The sequence below is a fragment of the Neopelma chrysocephalum genome, unplaced genomic scaffold (genome assembly GCF_003984885.1).
Source record: "Neopelma chrysocephalum unplaced genomic scaffold, ASM398488v2 Primary Assembly neopelma1_97222, whole genome shotgun sequence".
Lineage (NCBI taxonomy): Eukaryota > Metazoa > Chordata > Aves > Passeriformes > Pipridae > Neopelma > Neopelma chrysocephalum.
In genome coordinates this window covers 1,845,489-1,865,955 of record NW_020925863.1, presented here as the reverse complement: position 1 = coordinate 1,865,955, position 20,467 = coordinate 1,845,489, and the positions used below count along the sequence as shown (strand labels likewise).

Genomic DNA, 20,467 nt, shown 5'->3' with positions numbered 1-20,467 from the left:
GCTGGTCAGGGTCACTCTCACAGTGCTGACATACTGGCTCCCTCATCAGTAATATATTGCACTATCACCTATCAGAGAGATTAATATGTTCCTGTACTGAATTCCCAAGACGTGGCTCTCAGCATTAAAGATGCTGAGGAATTAATTTGGCTCTGGCTGTCTGAATGGAAAAAATTTTGTGATTTCATCAAAGTCAGATGCTGCTGAGGCTTGCTCAAGCTATGTTGAGAGGGAGGGTTGGTGTTTGTTTGAGGAGTTACATCTGGCATGGCAGTGTCTGATTTAAGATTATCCTTCCAGGGAAGCACCTGCAGGGGGAAGAGGCTGCAGGAGAGCTCATTAGCCTGGCAGTTTCTCATCCCTGGAATGGATTACAGAATAAGATGCTTGGTCTACAGGGTCTAGAAAACCTGTGGCTTTGTGTAGGTGTGCTGTCCTGCAAAGCTTTCCAAGTTTAAACAAATGTTATAGGGAGACCTTTTGTGCTAACACATTTTCCTTTGTTGCCTTGCAAGAGGAGAAGCACTGGCTGAAGGCTGCACGTGTTTGGTGATGCCATTTTGGTTCACAGTGAACACTTGCCTGTTTCAAAATGGGGTGTCTGCACTTTAAAGTTATCTGGAGCATTTATAGACAGAGATGTTGTGATGAGCAGCACTTTATAATACCTCAAAGGCATGGTGCCAGAGCTGGCAATTTGATAAGCTGAGGTCCTGAATTGGATTCCAGCAATGGTCACAAGTTTTAGGAAGCTCTCATTTGAAATTGCAAGCAGAGGAAAAACAGGATTCTTTCTCTTTAATTGCATTAGTTTTATTGAACTGAAGCATTGCTTCAGTTCCCAGAACACTTTATATATATTTTAATGCAAGTTACCAGAGACAGAACGGTTGCAGAACCGTTTATTGTTTCTGACTTTTATATTCGATAAAACTGATTTTACTCATTTTCCCCTCTAACTCTCTTGTGCATTAAGAATCTTTAGACTTTGGGATGGTGTTTACTGAAGTTGTCATAAACACAGTAATTTAACTTCTTTGATTTGGTAATGCTTCTATAGAGCTTTTGTTTAGGCCTGTTCAGAAAGTCAGTCTCAGCCACATGAACATGAACTGGAGTCCAGGAACCTCTGGTAGCATTTTGTGCAGGAGAGGGAACATGATATTCATTCCCTCAGTGGCTGATCCCTTTTAAATGGCCTTAGATTTTTCTCATTGTATTTATTGAACTGTGGGCTGTTTCTTCCCAGTTAAACTGAGGCTGTTGATTGTGTCACGTAAGCACAACCATGAATTGACTTGAAAATTTTTTTTAAAAACCCTGCCATTTCCACCCCCCAGTTAGAGCACAGAAGGTCCCACAACCTTCTGCTCCACTGGGGGAGCAGAGACAGCAGGAACAGGGTGCAGTGAGGGCAGTTGAGACAGGGGACAGAGCTGCAGTATGACAAGGCATCTGTTTTGTCAGTGACCCACTTTGGGAAATCCTCCTTCCCTCCTCCCACACCCTGCATCCCTCCAGCTGCTCATTTCTCACTGTCTTTGTTTCTCTCTTTGGTGATCGTGACTCTCTTAGTTGTAGCGCGTAGGGAGTCACTGCCCATGTGGCTCAAAAAAGGAATTGAAACCTTCAGCAGGAACATCTCAATTTACAAAGAAAAAGTAAACCTATTATACTTTGTCAATGCAGAAAATTGCTTATCATTTAGCAAGCTTCATTAAAGATCCTGTGCTTATGGAACCATGCCTCCCTTCCTTTGAATGCCCCTGAAATAATTCTTCCAGCAGGACAGTGAAACAGCAAGGAGCCAGTTATATTTTTAATCACTTGTGTCCCATAGGAATTGCAGTCTGCCAGCAAGGGCAGCTACTTCCCCTCTGCAACACAGGAGAAAAATTAAAACATGGGAAGCTGTGGTTCCAGAATGGTGTGTTATAGTTATTAATGAGGTAAAGATCAAACAATCTGTGTCATTAATTGCTAATATTCTGCTACTGAAAATGTTTAACCCAATCCAGAAGCTAGATGGGAGAGGGAGCAGGGGATGGAGAGAAGTAAAGGGTTTCATCCCCCTTTTCCATTTGATTTTTTCCTGAATGGTGAAGGGGAAGTGGAGAAACAGTTGGATGAAAGGAAAAGCAAAATAACATTTAATTTCTCCTCTACTGTACGTGTCTCAAAAGAAAGTTTCAACAGTGTAGAATCCTTACACATCCAAACCAGTTTGTATCATTTTACCTTCTCATCAGGTAGATCAGTTAGTCACTGCAGAAGTAACTATCAATGTGGTGATTCTTTCCAGTAGTAATCCTTTCAGGTAGATGATCACAACAGCCTCCATTCTGACATGTACAAATATCTCATGTTTTAGACTTGATGTCTTAAAATATGTACCTGCACTTTTGTTTTTTACAGATACTGAATGACTGTATTGAGAGATCAGATTCTGAAATATCTCTTCTTTCCAATGGCTACTTTTGGAGACTAATGCAGACTTTGGATTTTGTGGTCTATGTGTTTGTTTGTCTGTTAATGCTTCATAAAATATAGATGCTTTAAAGAGGAGAGACTCAAGACTGCCATACCACCAGAATGACAAAGGGTTATGTCTTTTGATTCCACAAGCAGGTGCAGTATATAGTTTTAATGCAGTTCACTGGTTTCCTCGCTGTACAGTCATACCCAGGTTTTGACTAACGAATGCACAAGTAGAGTGTAGCTGACATGGAGCCCGCTTGTGAATTGTGGAGAGGAGAGACATATGCTTTAAAGGCTTCATCCAAAGAGCATCACATTAGATTTTTAGAGGCATTTGGCATTTAAAATGAAATGACCTAAAGGTGGTTTAGTGCTGACTCTTGGAAAAAATTAGGGATTTTGTAAATTTCGATTGTGTTTTATTATACCAGGGCTTTTGAAAAATCTCTTGCCCATATTAAGACCACAAAAAAGGCCTACTCCCAAAGAAAAAGGTTCTGCAATTTAAATTTGGCTGAGTGTATGTTGTAACAGAAGAGAGACCTTTTGGAGAGTTGTGCAAATATTTGCTGCAATGCAAACATAGTTGATATAACACGAAGTCCAGTCTCAGTGCTCTGTATACAGGAGCTTCCCTCTAATTCCTAACACATTAAATGTGTACTTTTTCATATCCTCATAAATTTAGCAGATTTTAAAAGAAACCAGGTTTAAAAATTCAGCTGCTATAACTAAATTAGTCAAACGAGAAAGAGAAAGAATTGCCCTGAGGTGTAGGGGAGACTTCATCCTAAGAAACTTGCCAGCAGCAGCCCAGGGCACTTGTCCTGCCTTGCAGCTGCAGGAGCCAGGGCCAGTAAGACCGAGAAGGCAACAACTGTTTTGTCCTGGCTGTTCTTGGAGTTCACAGTCTGCAGTGCATGCATCTCAACAGAATCCTGTTACAGACTAAGACTTTTTTTTCTCTTACTTTATCAGTTTCTTTATCTTCAGAGGTAGGTCAGCATCTGAAAACCCAGACAATATCATAAAGGGGTAAACCAGAGACAAAACACAGGAGTGATCTGCATAGGAAAAAAAAAGGAATAGAAATGTTGTATTCTGAAAGCTACATTGAACTTCTGTTAGAAGAAGCTTGAACAGGTGCCAGAAGCTTGTTACCTTCGTGATATGATTATATTGGCCACTAACTCATTTGGTTCAGTCCATTTGCTATATATCATGATAAATCTGTATATAGCAGAAAATCCACAAGTGCTGCCCTTTTCCTCTCCTGAGGTTTTTTGCTCAGTGTGAAAGCAGAGAACAGCTTTAACAAGATCTGGGGGCAATTCTGTGTCCTGTGTAATGCTCCCCCCTCCTGGCTTGTGTAGGTCAACAAAAGGAAATGCTGAGCAGGCATGAGAATAAATGAGGAACAACAATGAACAGTAATGGTGGGGACAGGAGGTGATGAGTGCTGTGGGCACCATCCTAAATCCCAGTGGAGCTGTCTCCATCTTTCTTCTCTACAACTCTGTCCGAGAGAGAGAACACAGCTATAAAACACATCAGACACCAACTCCTTCATCCCCAGAGTTATTACTTCCAAAATATTTTCTTATAAAGTGGTCATTATGTTTTTCTTCTTGATTTTTTATTTGCATAATTCAGGTTTCTCATAATTATGCCCAAGTTCATTAAAGATAAAGCTCTGTGTCATACAAGCATTCTTATAAGGGCACTCGCAGGGCACCTTGTCTCTTCCTGCTCATCAGGTCTTCAGGACAAATACCTCTTCTTATTTTCAGTTGATGGCAACTCTCTGTCAGTGTGCAAACAAAACCCAATTCATTTTGAACAGCACTCTCCTTATGCCCTGAAGAATGCTTTAATGCAAGGAAGCTCTTGTTCACCATCTGACTGTCTATGCCTCAAATCAGATCCTGTCCCATCTTGCTAGATATGTTCCTTGTAATAGCCTGCTGCTTGAGAAATAGATGCTGCTAGACATCCCTGTATTAATGACTTTTTTGTCAAATCTAGGCTATTTCTTTACCTGCATCTGTTAGTTCTCCATTATTTTTCATAGAGCTATTTATTTTATATATATATATATATATATATATGCAAGCATTTTACTTCCAGATTAGCTCATTCTTTGAGAACACAAACAGCCTGTATATTTTCCAGTGGAGTTTGATGCTGAGGAAGCCTGCTTGACATTTCAGGGAAAACTGAAAAGTTTGTATGGGATTTTAAAAACTGCGTTATGCAAGACAGAATTGCTAAAGTTTGTTCTTCAGTATAAACATGTACTGATTGTTTCTGTCAGCAGTATTTCACAATTTGCTTTCCCCTATGACAGCCTTACATTATTCATAACTTGCAATCTATTCCTTAAATTTTCAGTTATAAGAGTTTCCTGGCGGGGGTCACACAATATGAAGGGAAGTATTGATTTGAAACATTTAAAATATAAATGAAGTTGTTCAGTTCTTCTGGTACATGGAATATTGTGGTCACTGGATCAAATTCGACCTCCCAGCATGTCTGGTTTTGTAGACAACAAAAACATGTTCCCAGCTTCTCAGTGGACAGTGCAGCTTCTGTGTGAACATTCTTTGATTTACCCAGTATTTGTTAAAAACAAACATGAATAATAAATGTTTCAGTGCACTTGAAGGCCAAAAGCAATCATTACTTTATTCTCACTTGACATTAGGTCAGAATTTTAAGACTTTGCTTTAAAACTACTAGCCCTTTGCCACCTAAACTTATCAAAGCAGTGTCATCAACCCCATTTCACAAAGACATACACAAAGCCTCTTGTCCCATGGCACATGAGTTTGGGGCCAGGGCAAGTATTAACCCTAGTGGCAGACCTATTTTGGTCCTGGGGGAAAACCAGTGTTGGTGGTACCACGATGGGCAGGCCGGTACACACGTCCATACGTGTCACCTGCTTGCTGCTCCCAGGCCAATGCCAGAAGCCAGGTCTCCTCTCCCTTTCACCATTTGAGGTTCAAGAGCTCCTTTCCAGCTGCTTCTAATAAATGAATAGGACTGCCTAGCTCTGACCACTCAGATCCAAGTAGACCAAGTCATCCATTAGGAGTCATACCCACAGACCATCTATGGTCCTTGTGGGTCCTTTCCAACTCAGAATATTCTGTGCTTCTGTGATTATCTCAAGTATTCTAATACTAAAATGCCTTTAAAATTTTCCCATCTTGTTTAATTCCACTGGCTTTAATATGAAATAATAAAACATTTGCAGATCTAACCAGTTTAATGGCTTCAAGATAACAATAAGTAGTGTCTATAATTAAACAGTAGTCATATGGTATTTTTGAAAAAGAAAGTAATCTTTCTCTACACAAAGTCAGCAACTGAAATATATTAGATGAAAGAAGAATTGTTTTCCCAAATTAAAAAGAAAAGATACAGTTAGAACTTCATTTCCTGAAGTGTTTAAAATTACTCCTAACAAATAATTTCATTGTGCCGGTTGTTATACCAACAGGGCTAGAGGTAAAGTGACCCAACAGCTCTTTTTCAGTATCTGTTAGCTATAGGATGCTAAGTGCTTTTGGCATACTTCAACAGCTCGCTTGTCATCTAGTTTTCTTCAGCAGGAGAAAGGATTAGTATTTTTGAAGGATGAATTATTCACAGAAGAAAATTCTGTCTGGGATGGCTAAAAGTATCAGAATTCAACTCACATTAATAAGCAGCTTTGACTAATTTTTTTGAAAACTCAAAAAAAGGCAGAATTTTTCCTTTGGAAATATTGTTGTTTAAAAAATTTTTTCAAAAATAATTTCTAAAATGGGATTTAAAATCTGTAAATAAAACTACACATTTCATTTGACACAAATTATTTTTTTTCCCCCATTTTTTTTCAGTTCAGTCAGTGAACTGAAAAATCAATTATTTACATGGCACTACTGGCAAATAATTCTTATCATAATAATTCCAGAGGGAATTATTCTGTGACAAGGAGTTTATACTGTATGGATTCTGAAAGTTAAAAAATTGAGGCTAGCATGATAAACAATTAGAAATGTTGTTTGGTTTTTTAACTTTTCTCTTTTAAGTAATGACCTCCAATTGAGACAAAAAACTAAAAGAAAAGAAAAGGAAATAAAAAAGGGACAATAAAAGCTGTATGTATTTTAAAGTGGATTGGGAGTGTCTGCTTTGGTAATAAGCAACTACCAATTCCCAATTATTTTAGATGGACCCGTGAGGCTTAAGCTTTTTGAAAATCAACCCTAATGAAACACAAGAAAACACCAGAACAAAACCACTTTTGAAATATTTAGTCAGCATTAGTTGCTCTGAACAGTTCATTATGCACCCTCGGCTTTTATAGTTTAATCATGAATACCTCGGAACACGCTCCAGAAAAGAACAGAGCTGCTCTATGCCTTTTAATTATCCTTAAAGTTCAAGTTCAGCAACATGATTTTTCAAAAAGAGATCAATTAACCTGCCCTCGCAAGTAAGCACGTTCTTCTCCTTCGCCTGTGTGAGCAGCATCCCGCGGAGGCAGCGGCAGGACCCGGCAGAGCGCAGTGGGACGGGGCCGGCGCTCCGCACGCAGCAGCTGCCCTGCGCTCCTCGCTTCCTGGCAACGATGGCAGCGCTGCAGAGGGAGAGACGCGATTCCAAGGCCTTAAATTCAGAACACCAAGGAGTAATATCAGCTATAACCAGCAGAACAGCAAACCACTGGCAGGGAACAGGAGGACGCAGTTTACCTGTGTGAAAAGGTGCCTTTCAGAGCAGTTGCAACGATGAATCTTGGGCAATAGCTTCTGTGCAGATGAGGAGCAAGGCATAAGTCTGAAAAGACGAATATTAAGCTATTTATCAGAATCAAGCATTAGTTTTTGGCTAGGCTGTGTCCTCATAATTTAATGATATTTTACATATTTGTCATGTAAAAATATCCATGAAGAGGCCACTAAATCATATGCGAAAAGTTTTCACATCTGGATTCTCAGGAGTCTCAAAAGACAATCTGAATTACATTTCTGCTTATGCCCTCACTTACCCTGGTTTTTCTAAATGTCCAGTCAGTGCCTAAACATCTCATGGTGATATGGAAAATAAAAGAGTGCTTTTATCAATATTTCTTTATCTTTCCCCAACATATCTCCTATAGAACAAGACAGATAAAAGAAGAGCAATCTGATTTTGTCTATTTAAAGCACTTGAATCCTGAGCTTTTCAGGGACTGTTAGGTTGTATGTAACTATTTATTAACAGAACTTACTGGAATGAGAACTCAGCCTTTGTTCTCTACGTGTGCTTTATTGCTGGTTGTGTGTATTGGTGGTACACCTGAAGCAAAAGGCAGCCAACATATGCAGCAAAAAACCCAAGGATATTTTCAATAGACCTTTTATCTTTGGAGAAAAGTCTGACTCCTTTCTGGCTGTTTTTAAACAGAAGTGCAACCTCCTGATCAACTGCCCAAATCTTTCCTGCTGGCTCCTATCCCTTGCTCCAGCTCCATTTCATTGCACGTCCTGCATGAATCCTGTCGCTGCAGGAGCCTGCCCAGTGGGGGGGATCACAGGAGCTGCCATGAGTTGGCTTGAACCAGCAGCTCTGAAAGGGTTAAACAACCTCCGTAAATTATTCTGCTTTATGTTTGCTTTTCTCTCAACTACAACCCACCTTCTTCTTGGAAACAATTTTTCCATGGTCTTGGTGTTTTTTTGGAAAGGATGTGGAAGTCTCATCAGAGCTTTGTTTGATTTGTAAAATCCCCTCACCTACAGACATAAACAGAACAAGAGGGGTTAAAAGCAGAGCTGGTCACAGCAGATCCTATCAGAGAATGAGCAATGGAGAAGGTTCCTCACTGAATCCTGATAACCAGCACCCAGAGAAAAACCTTTCCTGTTACTGACTGCAGTAGGAACAGGACCTTGCTACTCACTGCATTAAAGCTATCAGAGAGATCTCACTTTGTCAAGTGATACCTGGTGTCCAAAAGTCAGTGTATGTGGGGTGGGCTATTCTGCACCTCTTCCCTGCCCACATGCAGGATCCCGCCCTACCGGCTGCTGCGGGGGCCAGTCCTTGTGCAGCGCAAAGGGACACCCGTGGAGGACAGCAGGGTGTCTCTGCCGAGCCAGGGCTTACACCCACTGCTCCTCTCAGGAGTATTGCTCAGAGTAGCACAAGGCATATTGTCTCTCCCTTGGAGGCAACCAGTTACAGTCCATACGCCACTATTCCATATATACCATCTCTGCAGCAGTGACTACTAGGGGCACATTTGAGCTTTTAAATGAGTCCATGGGAGGTCTCTTAAACAGAAATGCTTTAAAATCTTTTGAAAAGAGCAGCAGATGTACTGCTTCACAGAACCGGTTTCCCTGGTGTTGAATTCTTCGCGCACCATGGATATTTTTATGCTGCTTTTCTCTATTATAGTCCTCAAAAAGTTACCAAAATCAGTATAAAATTAACCTTGCTTGTTTCTCATGTAGCAGAAACACTGCTCTCCTGCCAATGTCTCATGAAAATACTTTATTCCCTACTGTGACACAATAGGTGCTACGCCCTGAGTCATTCTCTAAGCTTAAAGTAAAGATATTTCTGCTTCAGTCAGGTCCATCCAACATCAATTGTGGACACAAATTTGTAACAGCTCACTTTAGGGTATTGCTGCGTGAGAGAATAAAATTTCCCCCACTCCAGACAGTTAAACAACATTTTTGAATGCTATTGTAGACATGTCCGCTTGGATGGTAATTTAATGATCACAATTCTAGACCTCCCACACAACAAATTGTTCCTTTTCAGTGTTGTACTGAGAAAAAGAATTCAGGATACCAGCTGGCAGCTGATGCTGTGAAATACTACTTACAAATAAAGACAGGAAGTTTGGTGTAATCACTAGCATCTTAGAGCAGCTTTCTTGGGATTGCTGCTGAGCAGATGTAAGACTGGTATTTATTAATTGAATTAAACCCAGGAAAATTGGTTTCTCAATAAACTTAAAAGTGGTGATGGACATTAGCAAAATGCTGGGAATTTCCAATCTAATGTTCAGATTTGTATCGGGAGAAAAGAAAACAAACAGTGACTCCTAAAGACTTCTTAATTTCTGTTTTTAAATTTGTAAGCTATATAATTTTGCAATGATATATTGATCCACCATTCATCTGAGGTTTGTGTGCCACATTCTTAAAAATCTACCAGGTTGTGGTACAGACTTTTACACTTGCTGTGATAAAGTGGTTAAATTCTGCCAGGTGGTATTATAGCATTTAAAACAGAAGGTCTGTTTTGGGTATCTGGTCATGTCTATTGACTTGTTGATAATGACTTACTGCCTAATAATGGATGGCAAACTAAGGTTGGCTAAGCAGGATATTGGACAGCAGCAAAAAATTTAAAATAATAAAAACTTTTCTTCCATAATAGCCTGATAGCAATGAGCAGTTGTCAAATCTCAGATGCTGTGCTTCTTAACTTCTTTGCACTATCAGATGGATTATGGCAGGGTACTGCCAAGCAGACTTTGTTATTCCAGCTGGTGAGGAGAGAGATGCATTCCTGTCCCAGTAGCCTTTGTCTCTCAGATATATAGCAGTATGGGAAGTGAGGTTATTCAGGTTTTTAGTGTCTCCTAGCTTTTCTTGATAGTTGGAGCAAACCAATGAAAACAGGAGATACATCATGACAACTCAGAACACCTTAGCTGTGTAGTACCTCTGCGACATGTGCTTCCCCCTCTGCCATCTCATCCCTTCCATGTATCAAGACATTGATTGAAGTGTGAAATACAGCAACTTAGTAGGTGAGATTAAAGGGATTCCAGTGAAAAAGAAGGAAATCTCAAGTGAGAGAGAAGGAAAAAAAAAACCTAATTTTTTAGAAAAAGCAGTGGATGTAAACTCTAAGTCCATCAGGTGTACTTAGAGTTTATATCCACTGCTTTTTCTCAATTCTTCTTTGGTAGTCTGGGAATCTACCAAACAACCACTAGTGTTAAATGATCAGTTGGTAGCACTGGAAGAAACTGTTGTTATTGGTCTTCATCTTAGCAAGAGATTTTGCTTCCACTCTGAGAGAGACATGACTGCCATTGTTCCCATTCAGCATCCTTCATGTAGATAAGAAAAGCTTCCTATTTCTGAGGTTAAAGATTAGAGAAAAATAGATGCATAGAAACAATGTAAAGTACTGGCATCCTACCTTCTCAGCAGTCCTACCCCTAAGCACATCACACCTGGGCTCCTTATGCTCCACTGACTCCCAGTTTCCATCCCATGCTTATTCAAGATCTTGGACCTGCCAGTGAAAATTATGAAAAGATTATCTGCCATTATCTAAAAATACAGCCACCAAGCCTAGGATAATATGAATGAAAGCTGGAAACAAATTAGGCCTCATTTCAGGCAGTGCAAACTAACATAAATTCATTGAATCTACAGGAGCCAGATGGATTTACATCAGCTAAGAATCTGGCAAATTGTGTTCACGAGTGAAATTATTTGCAGAACATGCTGCTGGCAAACCCTTGCAGATTTTATAGCCACTCTCTTTATTGACACATTTCAATGAAAACTAATATCTCTGAAGAAAAAAAAGCAAAAATTAATGTTTAGGAAGGGAATGGAAGTTGGTTCTTTTCAGCAGCTAACAGCAGGTATATGTTCAGACATTTATTTCTGCTTTAACACTTAGAGAATATGAAATCAAAGTTAGAAAAAGCATGTGCCCATTCCACTTGGCTAGGTTTATCTAAGTATTTAATATTAAGGATGACTATTTTTTTATATGGTAAACTTAAATAACTCAGAATTAGCTGTTCTGTTCTACTAGACATAAGCAACAGTGGATTATTTTTAGACTTTGGATCTAAGAGACTGAAGAAAGTGAATATTTTCATATCTGTTGATCTGTAACATTTTTTATCTAGCCCCAAAATCAGAACAGTTTCATATGCTTAAATACTGAGGAGTTTGCTCAGTCTGCCTCCTCCTTTCTGTGTTTGTGATGAGTGCTGTTGATGTAGCCTGTAAACATTTTCAGTTGCCTCTGTTTGTCTGGAAGGATGTCATCTGGTAAACTACTGCATATCAGAAACATTTACAGTTTATTTGGCAAGGTATGGTAGCTTGTGGCCTTCTGTCTGAAAGTGGCAGGGGAAAAGGAGCAGCAAAGCCAGAAGAACCTGCCCCACTAATGTTTCCCTTCAGAAGGAAGATGGTGTGCATCTATCAGACAATGTACTAATCAAATACAGGTTGAGATATAAATTGGTCAGCAGTGATCTGATAGTTCTTACTTGCATTGGCCAGGATTTACTTGACAGTATATAGAAATGTTTACTAGCTTATGAACACAATAAATCTTATATTAAATTTAGCACTTGCATTCTCTTAAAGTTGGGCTGGCTTAGTGCAAACAGTGGGCAATACTATGCCCTGAATGCTTTCTGTGAGCCTTGGGACTGCGGGAAAGGGAATTATGCTGCCCTTTTGGATTTTGTTGTTGTCTTTTTTTTTTTTTTAATTTCAAGCTCTCCGAACTGCTTGGAAGTAGGCCACTGAGAAAGCAAAGCAAACATGCTCTGTGCCTAGGCTTTGCTGTTCCCCACTAGATATATTATATTCAGCTGAGGGAGAATAAGAAGCTATTTTCCCCAATTTTCCATACTGCCTGTGGGAGTCTAATTCAATTTCCTCCCGAATTTAGCAGTGAAAACGAAACAGTGAAGAATAAAGTTGAAGAGGCTTCTGTAAATCTCTGGATTCTAAGGTACTAAGGTGCAGCAGGATTACTGAGCGCAGGTTAAACTTCTTTTCTAGCCACAAAGCTACTTACAGATTTAAGAAGCTTAAAAACCTGATCCAACATTAGTCCTTGCTTTGCAAATGAAAGAATAATATATCTACCTATACAAAGTTATATTTGTTATTACTGAATTTGTTTATCCTTTATTATTGATTTAGCCCTGTTCCACAAAGGAATTTTGTTTCAGTGGGAGATTATGATGTATTAGATAAATTCAGGGAAAAGGACAGGGAAAAAGACTGGTGACCAGCAGAAGGCATTTCCAGAAATAAACAAGTGAAAAAGAGGACTCACATTTCATTACTCTCACTACAGTGTCTACATTTTACCAGCAGACCATAGGGATCTTGTTTCTAAATTCCAGAAAAATATGTAGTGCCTTCTTTGGACTTTGATTCCTTACAGCAACGTGGACCTGACATATTCATATGACTCAAAAAAAAAAGAGAATAGAAACTAGAATTTACTTTTCTGCTTCACGTGAACATTTGTTCAGCAGACCTACTTGCAGCCAGCAACCCATGCCATTTTCTGATTGTCAACCATCCTTAGGTTTTTTTTTACCCTTTAGCTCAGAACTTCTTCAGATGGGTAGTCCCTACAGTGAGCACTGGTAGCAGAGATTGCAGTAATTGTCTTGTTATCACTTTTATGTAAGCGTGTTCTCACTGTCTGTTGCATCCTCACAGAAATAAATTGGCCATCAGTCATTTTATTTCTTCACGACAGTATCCTTTATACTTGTTTTCATCCTCACAAAATCTATTAAGCTTTGGAAATTAGGATAAGGACCAGCATACTTTGTGGGTTTTTTTGACATGACATGGAAAAAAATCTTACAATATAATGAATAACAATATTCAGCAAATGTGAGCCTCAGTGAAAACATGTTCCACTTGTTAGAGAAAATTAAGGGAAAATCAGACTTATCTAAGTATTTTCATGTTGTTTACGTTGTACACTCAACGGTGCAAAAGTTTTGTAATTTACCTGTACATACAGTTTCTCAAGTTATGCTGAATTTGCCTCATAAAGAGTCAAAAATTTAAAATCTGAAAAATAATGGACCAGCAAAGCTGGTTTTACCCAAAAGATTTCATGGTATATTGTAAAAGTGCTTATATTTTGACTTTCACTTTCTCAACCTACATCTCTTCCTCCCTCCTGGCTGAGGTATCACTTCAAATGTGTTTGTAATGTGGAATTTTCATCTTTGTCTAGATTATATTAGAAGACTAAATCTCACTGGTGAAGCTGGCTTAAGGTCATTAGTAAGCTTGAGAGGCATAATGTAGGTGACAGCCTTAACACATTTGATGTCATGAAAAGCATGGCCAAGTCCTTTAGGACAACTGTAACAAGGTGCTGGAAGTAGTTGCTAGCACCGAGGAGCTGACTAAGGCTCCTAACATTCCTAAGAGTGTTTTTAAATGCCTAATTGTGGTGGTTATTAATTAAAACTGTGCGGGGATGGTATTTTACAATATGTGAGCAGGAACATGAAGAGCAAACATACCAACTCCTCTGCAAGTTCAGGCTTTGTTTACCTGGGAGCAGAGAGCCGACTCGTGGCATGTAAAAGCAAAGGGTCTGGGCAGAAGTCTTCCAAGTTGGTTTTAAGTTGATTTTCTAAACTTTGGCAATGACCTAAAACAATTCAAAGATGTTTCTAAGTGAGGAACATATGGCTAGTCGTTAAAAATGTATCAAAGAGCTTCTCTTGTCTTTCTTTCTCATGAATGATCTCTTCAACAACAACGATCCCCTCACGTGCCCCCCAGTCTGTTGGTTGGCACTCCCGTGCGAGAGCGTCAGCACGCTATTAGCAATTACCTTGGTGATATTTACAGCATTTTAATGTCAGTTGTCTGTATGTAAATAGAGTCTGTGAGGAACACAGCGCACCCAGGGCTCCCACTACAACAGCACTGCTCCTTCAGCACGCCAGAGTGCTTCCTGCGCCTTATGTAACTGCCAAAAATATCATTTCAATTGCTTTATGACAAAATAATGAGTCTGTCAGAGATGAGTGGTCAGAAAAACAAATTTGTTCTCCCACACAATTAGAGTTTATAGCGTTGGACAGCAATATCAATCTCCAGCAATTCCAAATTGAATTTGCACGTTGAGGGAAATGTGTTCTTGCGTGTGCTGTAACCAGGCTGCTTAGCAGGGAGAGTCCTCACGGGTTGAACTGGAAAGATGGATATCAGCCGTGCTGTGGCAACATCAGGGTGGAAGTTTCCAAATGCAGGCAAGTATTGTGGAGCAGAGGCATTCGCTTGCACAAGCTCAACACTGGCAGAGCTGCCCCCCACCAGGAGCAATAAAAAAAAAAGTCTGGAAAAGCTGTCACCAGACATAATAGGCAGATAACTTTTCCCTTCAGGTAGAAAGCTATTTCAAGGCCTGCATCTCCCCATATGTGACCTAATTGTCCATGGAGTTGTTGATATTTATAATCATGGACTTCAGACATTCTTTGTAAAGTCATACAAGCATTAGACCTCAGCAGTGCCATTTACAGTGAGCATGTACTGTATCTCAAAACTGCACTTTGCCCTTAACATTTGCTGTGTCCTTACATGAGATTTTGCCCTTAGGCTGTTTGCCAGTGCAGTGCACAGGCTGTAGCATACGTCCTCCCACGTTGCCAGACCTTAACCTGTATTCTCAAACCTGCTGTACTTATTACAGCTCCCTCTGTCGTCCCTTCTTCATGCACAGGCAGACCTACTTGGTGTGCCAAGCAGCTGCTACCCACCCACTGCTACGCAGTAATTGCATTTCTGGGCATGTGTACGTAATACCTCACACAGGACTTTGGCTTTTTTCTTTGGGTTTCAAGAACTGTATAGGCACAAAAAATATTGTCATCTGGAACTCAATACACAGGATGTCAAATCAGTTCTTTAGGGTTTCAGAACTCCTCCATTCTTATACATGCAGCCAAAGCGACATTCTGCTAATGGGAGGATCAACAAAAGCTATATGAAATTTTGTGTTGAATGTGTTTTGTTTGTAAATCTCATGAACTTTTTGTTCCTATCTCAGATTTAAAGCAATAGCAGCTAGGAACTGCCTTCAAAGCAAGTGTTTAATGGTACCTAGGATTTTCAGTAATAATTTATCATCGTGGATATTCTATAAGGTAACAAAATATTTCCTTACCTCTGGAGTACAAAAGAAAGGTAACCTTCCTTAAAAAAGAGCTGAAATTGAGCAGTCTTCCATAGGAAGCTGATGTCCTCATCCTGACAGTGATCTGCTTGGAGTCCAAGTCAGCTACCAGATCAGTGGTGCTCAGCTGATTGACAGCTGAAATGCCAAAGGCCCAGACTCTGCTGCTTTGTTTTCACACCACTCACAATCCAGTGTCTCTCATCGCTAGAGTGGTTCTCTCATGGTCCATCTGGATGGTACTTTTACCTAAATAGTCTTCTTTCTGTAAAAATATTTCTATTTTTCTTACTGCTTATCCTACAGATAGAATTAACTTTTTTTTATACTCTAGTTATCTCTTAGCCCTGCTACGCACATTTACCTCTTTCAGTCATCCAGAGAAGTCAGCCCCTCAAGCACAACAGACATTTCTCTTTGCAAAAGTCTCTAAGACTGTGCATATGTACACTCTGATGAGGTCCCTGGGACAGATTGCCCAGTTCCTAGTGCAGCCTTCCTAAAAAAAGGCTCCACATACACCACAGAATTTGATACTGGCTTAGTTTTCTTGAGTCGTGGTACCTTCCACATTGCTTTCTATAGATGCTTTTTGTTCTCTTTCAGTGTCAGCACTGTCTACAAGCAAAACCAAGGAAGGATCAGTCTGTCTCTCCAGAACAAGACAAGCACAGCATCTAAGAAGTGCAAAGAGATTTTGCACAAGGTTTTCTGACACAACCATTCTTTATTTTTGTGCTTATTAAAAGCGCTGTGCACATTTACATCCATTAGCAGATGGACATACATTTATTTTTCCCCACCTCTGTTCCCCTACCAGTCTGCAGCACCCTTTCAGAGCTCTAGGAACTACAGCTTTTCCTCAGAATCAGCCATTTTTTTTTCTTCTTGCCTAGATCAGTTTGCTGCCTCTGACACTGATGAGTCCCTACAATAAGACAGAAATCTCCTACTGAAAGAAATCCAGTCTCTTCCTTTCTCTCATTTGTTCTAGTGACTCCACAGTCTCTCCTGCTTTTCTCCTCTGACCCTATTTTTTGGTCTTGTTACTGTTATATATCTCTCCTGTTTGGAGTCTTCCATTTTCATATTTGTGTGGACAGTAAAATCACCCATTGCTTTTCTTAATAGCAGTTCCATTTACCAAAATCTTCAATCTCTATGTGCATAGGCATATCTCATCCACTGACACCCAGACAGGCATCTTTCATTCTGCAGTGGCCAGTCATTGAAAATTCACAACTGATTTAGTCTTCAAGCACCAATATTTTGGACATTGTATAAAAATGACTCACTCTTTCTGTTGTCTAGCATATTCAATACATTTTGGCAATTTCAAATTTAAAGGTGCTGAACATGTTTTTCTTTAGAATGAGCATTGCTCAAATAACAGCAGTTTCATCCGTCTCATTTCTAGCATTGAGGAGAATGATCCACCATCTACTGTATTACATATTCTTAGGGATTCTCTCCAGCAGCCACTTATGACAACTGCAAGCTTGTTTTACCCTGGGGATATATACGTATGTGGCCAATTGCTTCAGGTCATATTCCTTCCAAATGGAAGTCAGCTTGACAGCTGTTAATTTGCACTTGGCCATTCCATGTGTTGTTTTGCTCTAATTATTGGTCACTGTATGGAAGGGTGACAAATGCCCACATGAGAATCCTTTAAATTGCTAGATGTACAATCATGAGGAAAACAAACGGGAAAGGTCGTTAAATACTAGTTTTCTCTCCAGCCCCCAAAAGAAACAGATTTGAACTGACTTTGACATCTGTTGGAAAGGGATGGAAAGAGGTGACAATGCCTTACTGTTTATGAAGCTAACTTCCCATTCTGTAAGTGTCCCAGTTTCAGGGAAAGAGGGGAATTTAAAGAAAATACAATTGTTCGAAGACCAGATGCAGAATCCAGTTTATCTAATGATTTTGTCACAAGGTTCAATTAGGTGTTCTTTCCCAAGTAAAACTAAGTGTGCCTACCAAAATATTTCCTCTGACCTTCAGCGACTACAGCTATATCAAATTACAGCAGGAAATTTATTTTTCCTTTCTGAGCAAGATGGTACTTGCCGAACAAGAATAGCACTTGCCGAACAAGAATAGCAAGACACTAGTTTCTGAACTAGAATGGCAAGACATCATTATAGTGAGCTTCCCTTCTACCAAAGCGTGGCATTGCAGAGGATATTTAACTGAAGTCTGTTTTCTCAGGGCCTAATTCGGATCTTAATTTGGGCCAGATTTTCTAAGAACATAAGCAGAGCACTTGTTTTGTTCCGGGGAATAGTGAGTAACTCTTGAATTCCTACAAGATTATAGACCAGTCTGTAGTAAAAATTATGAATAATTTAGTTGCTCTCAGTGGAGCTGAATTACTGAAAACAAGAAAGGATTCAGCATCTTGGAGTCGTGGTGAAATTTCTACTTTTAGACCTGTGCAAGCTGAATATACTGCAACTTGCTATTTACAAAGCATGGCAGAACAATACTACAGCCACAACACAGAAATCAAGTGGTTGCTGTAGGACATGCATTTCTAAGAGGATCTGAACTCAAACCCACCTCACCCTTAAATAATATCCCACTTTGTTTTATTTTTGCCTTCTAAAAATAGGTGTAAGTGCAACCTTCATGCTACTGGCTGTAAAGAAGAAAACAAAAGACTACTTTGTGAATGTGAGCATAACACAACTGGCCCAGACTGTGGAAAATGCAAGAAGAATTACCAGGGCCGACCATGGAGCCCTGGTTCTTATCTGCCTATACCTAAGGGCACTGCTAATATCTGTAAGTAGTTTTGTATAATAAGGATATTTCATTATTATAATTCTGCCCCATATCATGACTCTGAAGAAAGATTAATGCTGGCAAAAGTTTGTCATTTCTTTATGGCTCAGTGTGTATAATTGAACAAGGTGTCAATTTGCAAGTGTTAATGCTAAGTATACATCATCTGTGCTCTCACATGGTTGTAAATAACTTGCATGAGAACTGCATGTTTGTATCCATAGACATATCTGTGGACACTGCACAGAAAGGTCTAAGGAATGAAGAAATTAGGACTTCACATAAAAAACACACAGAGGAGAGAAAACAGTGCGAATATCTGCAGTACTGCTCCAGCCACGGTGACCTCAGCTCTCCATTCATACATCCTTATTGCCTTAAGATTGGAAACACCCTCAGCTCAACATGTGAGATGAGGTCCTTGCTCATTTTTCATCCATTCAAGAAAGTGAAAAAAAAAAACCACAGACCAATTTTTTCAAATTAATACCTAAAGATCTACAGATTGGGAAACATTTACCTGATGGTGACCTGCAGTCCAGATTCATCTGCACTCTTGTAGATCTTGTAGATCAAGAGGGAAAGCACGGGCTAAACCTGAGGTTTTATATCTGCTTGGTTCCAGCTAATAGCCATTCAACAACACACACACTCACTATTCCAGCACACTTTCATATTATCCAGAGGAGTAAGTTACTGACAGCTGCATTTCCAGCTCCTCGACAGGATCGGGTCAAAAAGAATATGGTGGTGAAAGAGAGGGCACGAAGACAAGTATGAGCATCAGTTCTCACTTTCCTGCGCATATGAAATACACAGTGACTCAGAATCCTCCTGAACTGAGTAACAGACTTAAATTCCTTTGAAGAAAGGATTGAAAATGAGAATAAACCTTTTGACAGAAGTTACTAGCTATTTTTAAGAAAGGAGCACACAGTTTTACCCTGATTAAAAGCAAAACATTCATTTTAGATTATTAGAATGTAACATTTATTGAAAAGTTATTTGGGAGAAACAGGGCTATGAACTGCAGTTGAATGAAAAGTTTAAAACCAGGAACAGTGTGCAATGCTCAGAATGTTATCTAAGACTTCAAAGCAGCAGCTGTGAAGAATCAAAACTCAGAAATGAAGATCATAGGAAGCAGGACCTTATCAAGTAAAATGTGAGAGTAATAGACCAAGTAACAAACCATGAAGTGTGGGGGCATGAAATTATGATAAAATTCTTACTGAGCAGAAAAAAAAAAAGAACTTCCAAGAAGCCGGGGAGAAACATTTTGTAAGAGTATTCACTTTTTTCACATATAAAAAGTGAGTGTGGCTCAAAGAATTAATAGTTTAAAGCTTTGTTTGGGAAAAATTGTGAGATTTACCAGGTTGATTTTATCTATGTATTTTTACATATACACACATACATACGTATACACACACAGGACATATTTTATAAATATATGTATACATTAAAAAATGCAGTTGCTACCCCAGCAATCATCTAACCTAGTGACAAGATACATCTGAACATGAAAACACAGATCTTGCTAAATGCAGCTTGCTGTGTCAGTTACCTGCTTTCCAGGCAGTTGAGCACACACCAGACAGAACAGTGGAATTAGTGCCTACCTAAAGGATGTCTGAAGCTTGTTAAAACAATTTTATGTTAAAAGCACATCAGTGAATTTCATCAGATACACAGTTATGTCAAAAATCAAAATGTTTCACAAATAACAGGCAGTCATTTCTGAGGTTTATTATTATTACTATTATGATGATAGCATCATGAAAACGTAACCTTGTTGGAGCTGACAAACACTCCACGTCCCCTCAAATCCTGACTTCAGCAATGATCATCAGCAGGAATTTATGGCAAACAGGAAGAAGCAGGAAGGATTTATTCTTTGCCTTCTCAGTCACCAGCAATAACCTGGCTTTTTGAGCTGGACCCTCCATCATACTCGCAGTGCTTGCTCGCTGCCGAGCAGCAGGAGAGACCCAGTTGATATAATCTTGATCTCAGTGATATATTATGGCAATACATTTCACATTTTAATGAGACAATGAGTTAAAGGTATGTTGTTTGTTTTAAATGTTTTTAAATGGTTAAGCCTGTACCTCCTTAGATAGGAAGGAACACAGAATAACACACCCCTATTTAGCTCTGTTATATCATGTATCATGACATAGACTTGACATTATCCACTCCAGTT

General features: G+C 39.4%; 1 protein-coding gene and 1 long non-coding RNA gene across 9 annotated transcripts in view; one reads left to right on the top strand and one right to left on the bottom strand.

Moving 5' to 3' along the window:
* Positions 1-20,467, top strand: part of NTNG1 (netrin G1) — a 149,526-nt gene that overhangs the window by 74,726 nt on the left and 54,333 nt on the right. For all 7 annotated transcript variants that reach the window (XM_027671839.1, XM_027671833.1, XM_027671834.1 and 4 more), the window contains exon 4: positions 18,089-18,261. In XM_027671839.1, the coding sequence (XP_027527640.1) occupies positions 18,089-18,261 (173 nt within the window). The remainder of the gene's footprint in view (positions 1-18,088; positions 18,262-20,467) is intronic.
* The window catches only part of LOC113961486, a 40,223-nt gene continuing 30,439 nt past the window's right edge, over positions 10,684-20,467 (bottom strand). For both annotated transcript variants that reach the window (XR_003532319.1, XR_003532318.1), the window contains 3 exons: positions 13,836-13,935; positions 12,583-12,703; positions 10,684-10,779 (listed from right to left, as the gene is read on the bottom strand). This is a non-coding gene — a long non-coding RNA (uncharacterized LOC113961486). The remainder of the gene's footprint in view (positions 10,780-12,582; positions 12,704-13,835; positions 13,936-20,467) is intronic.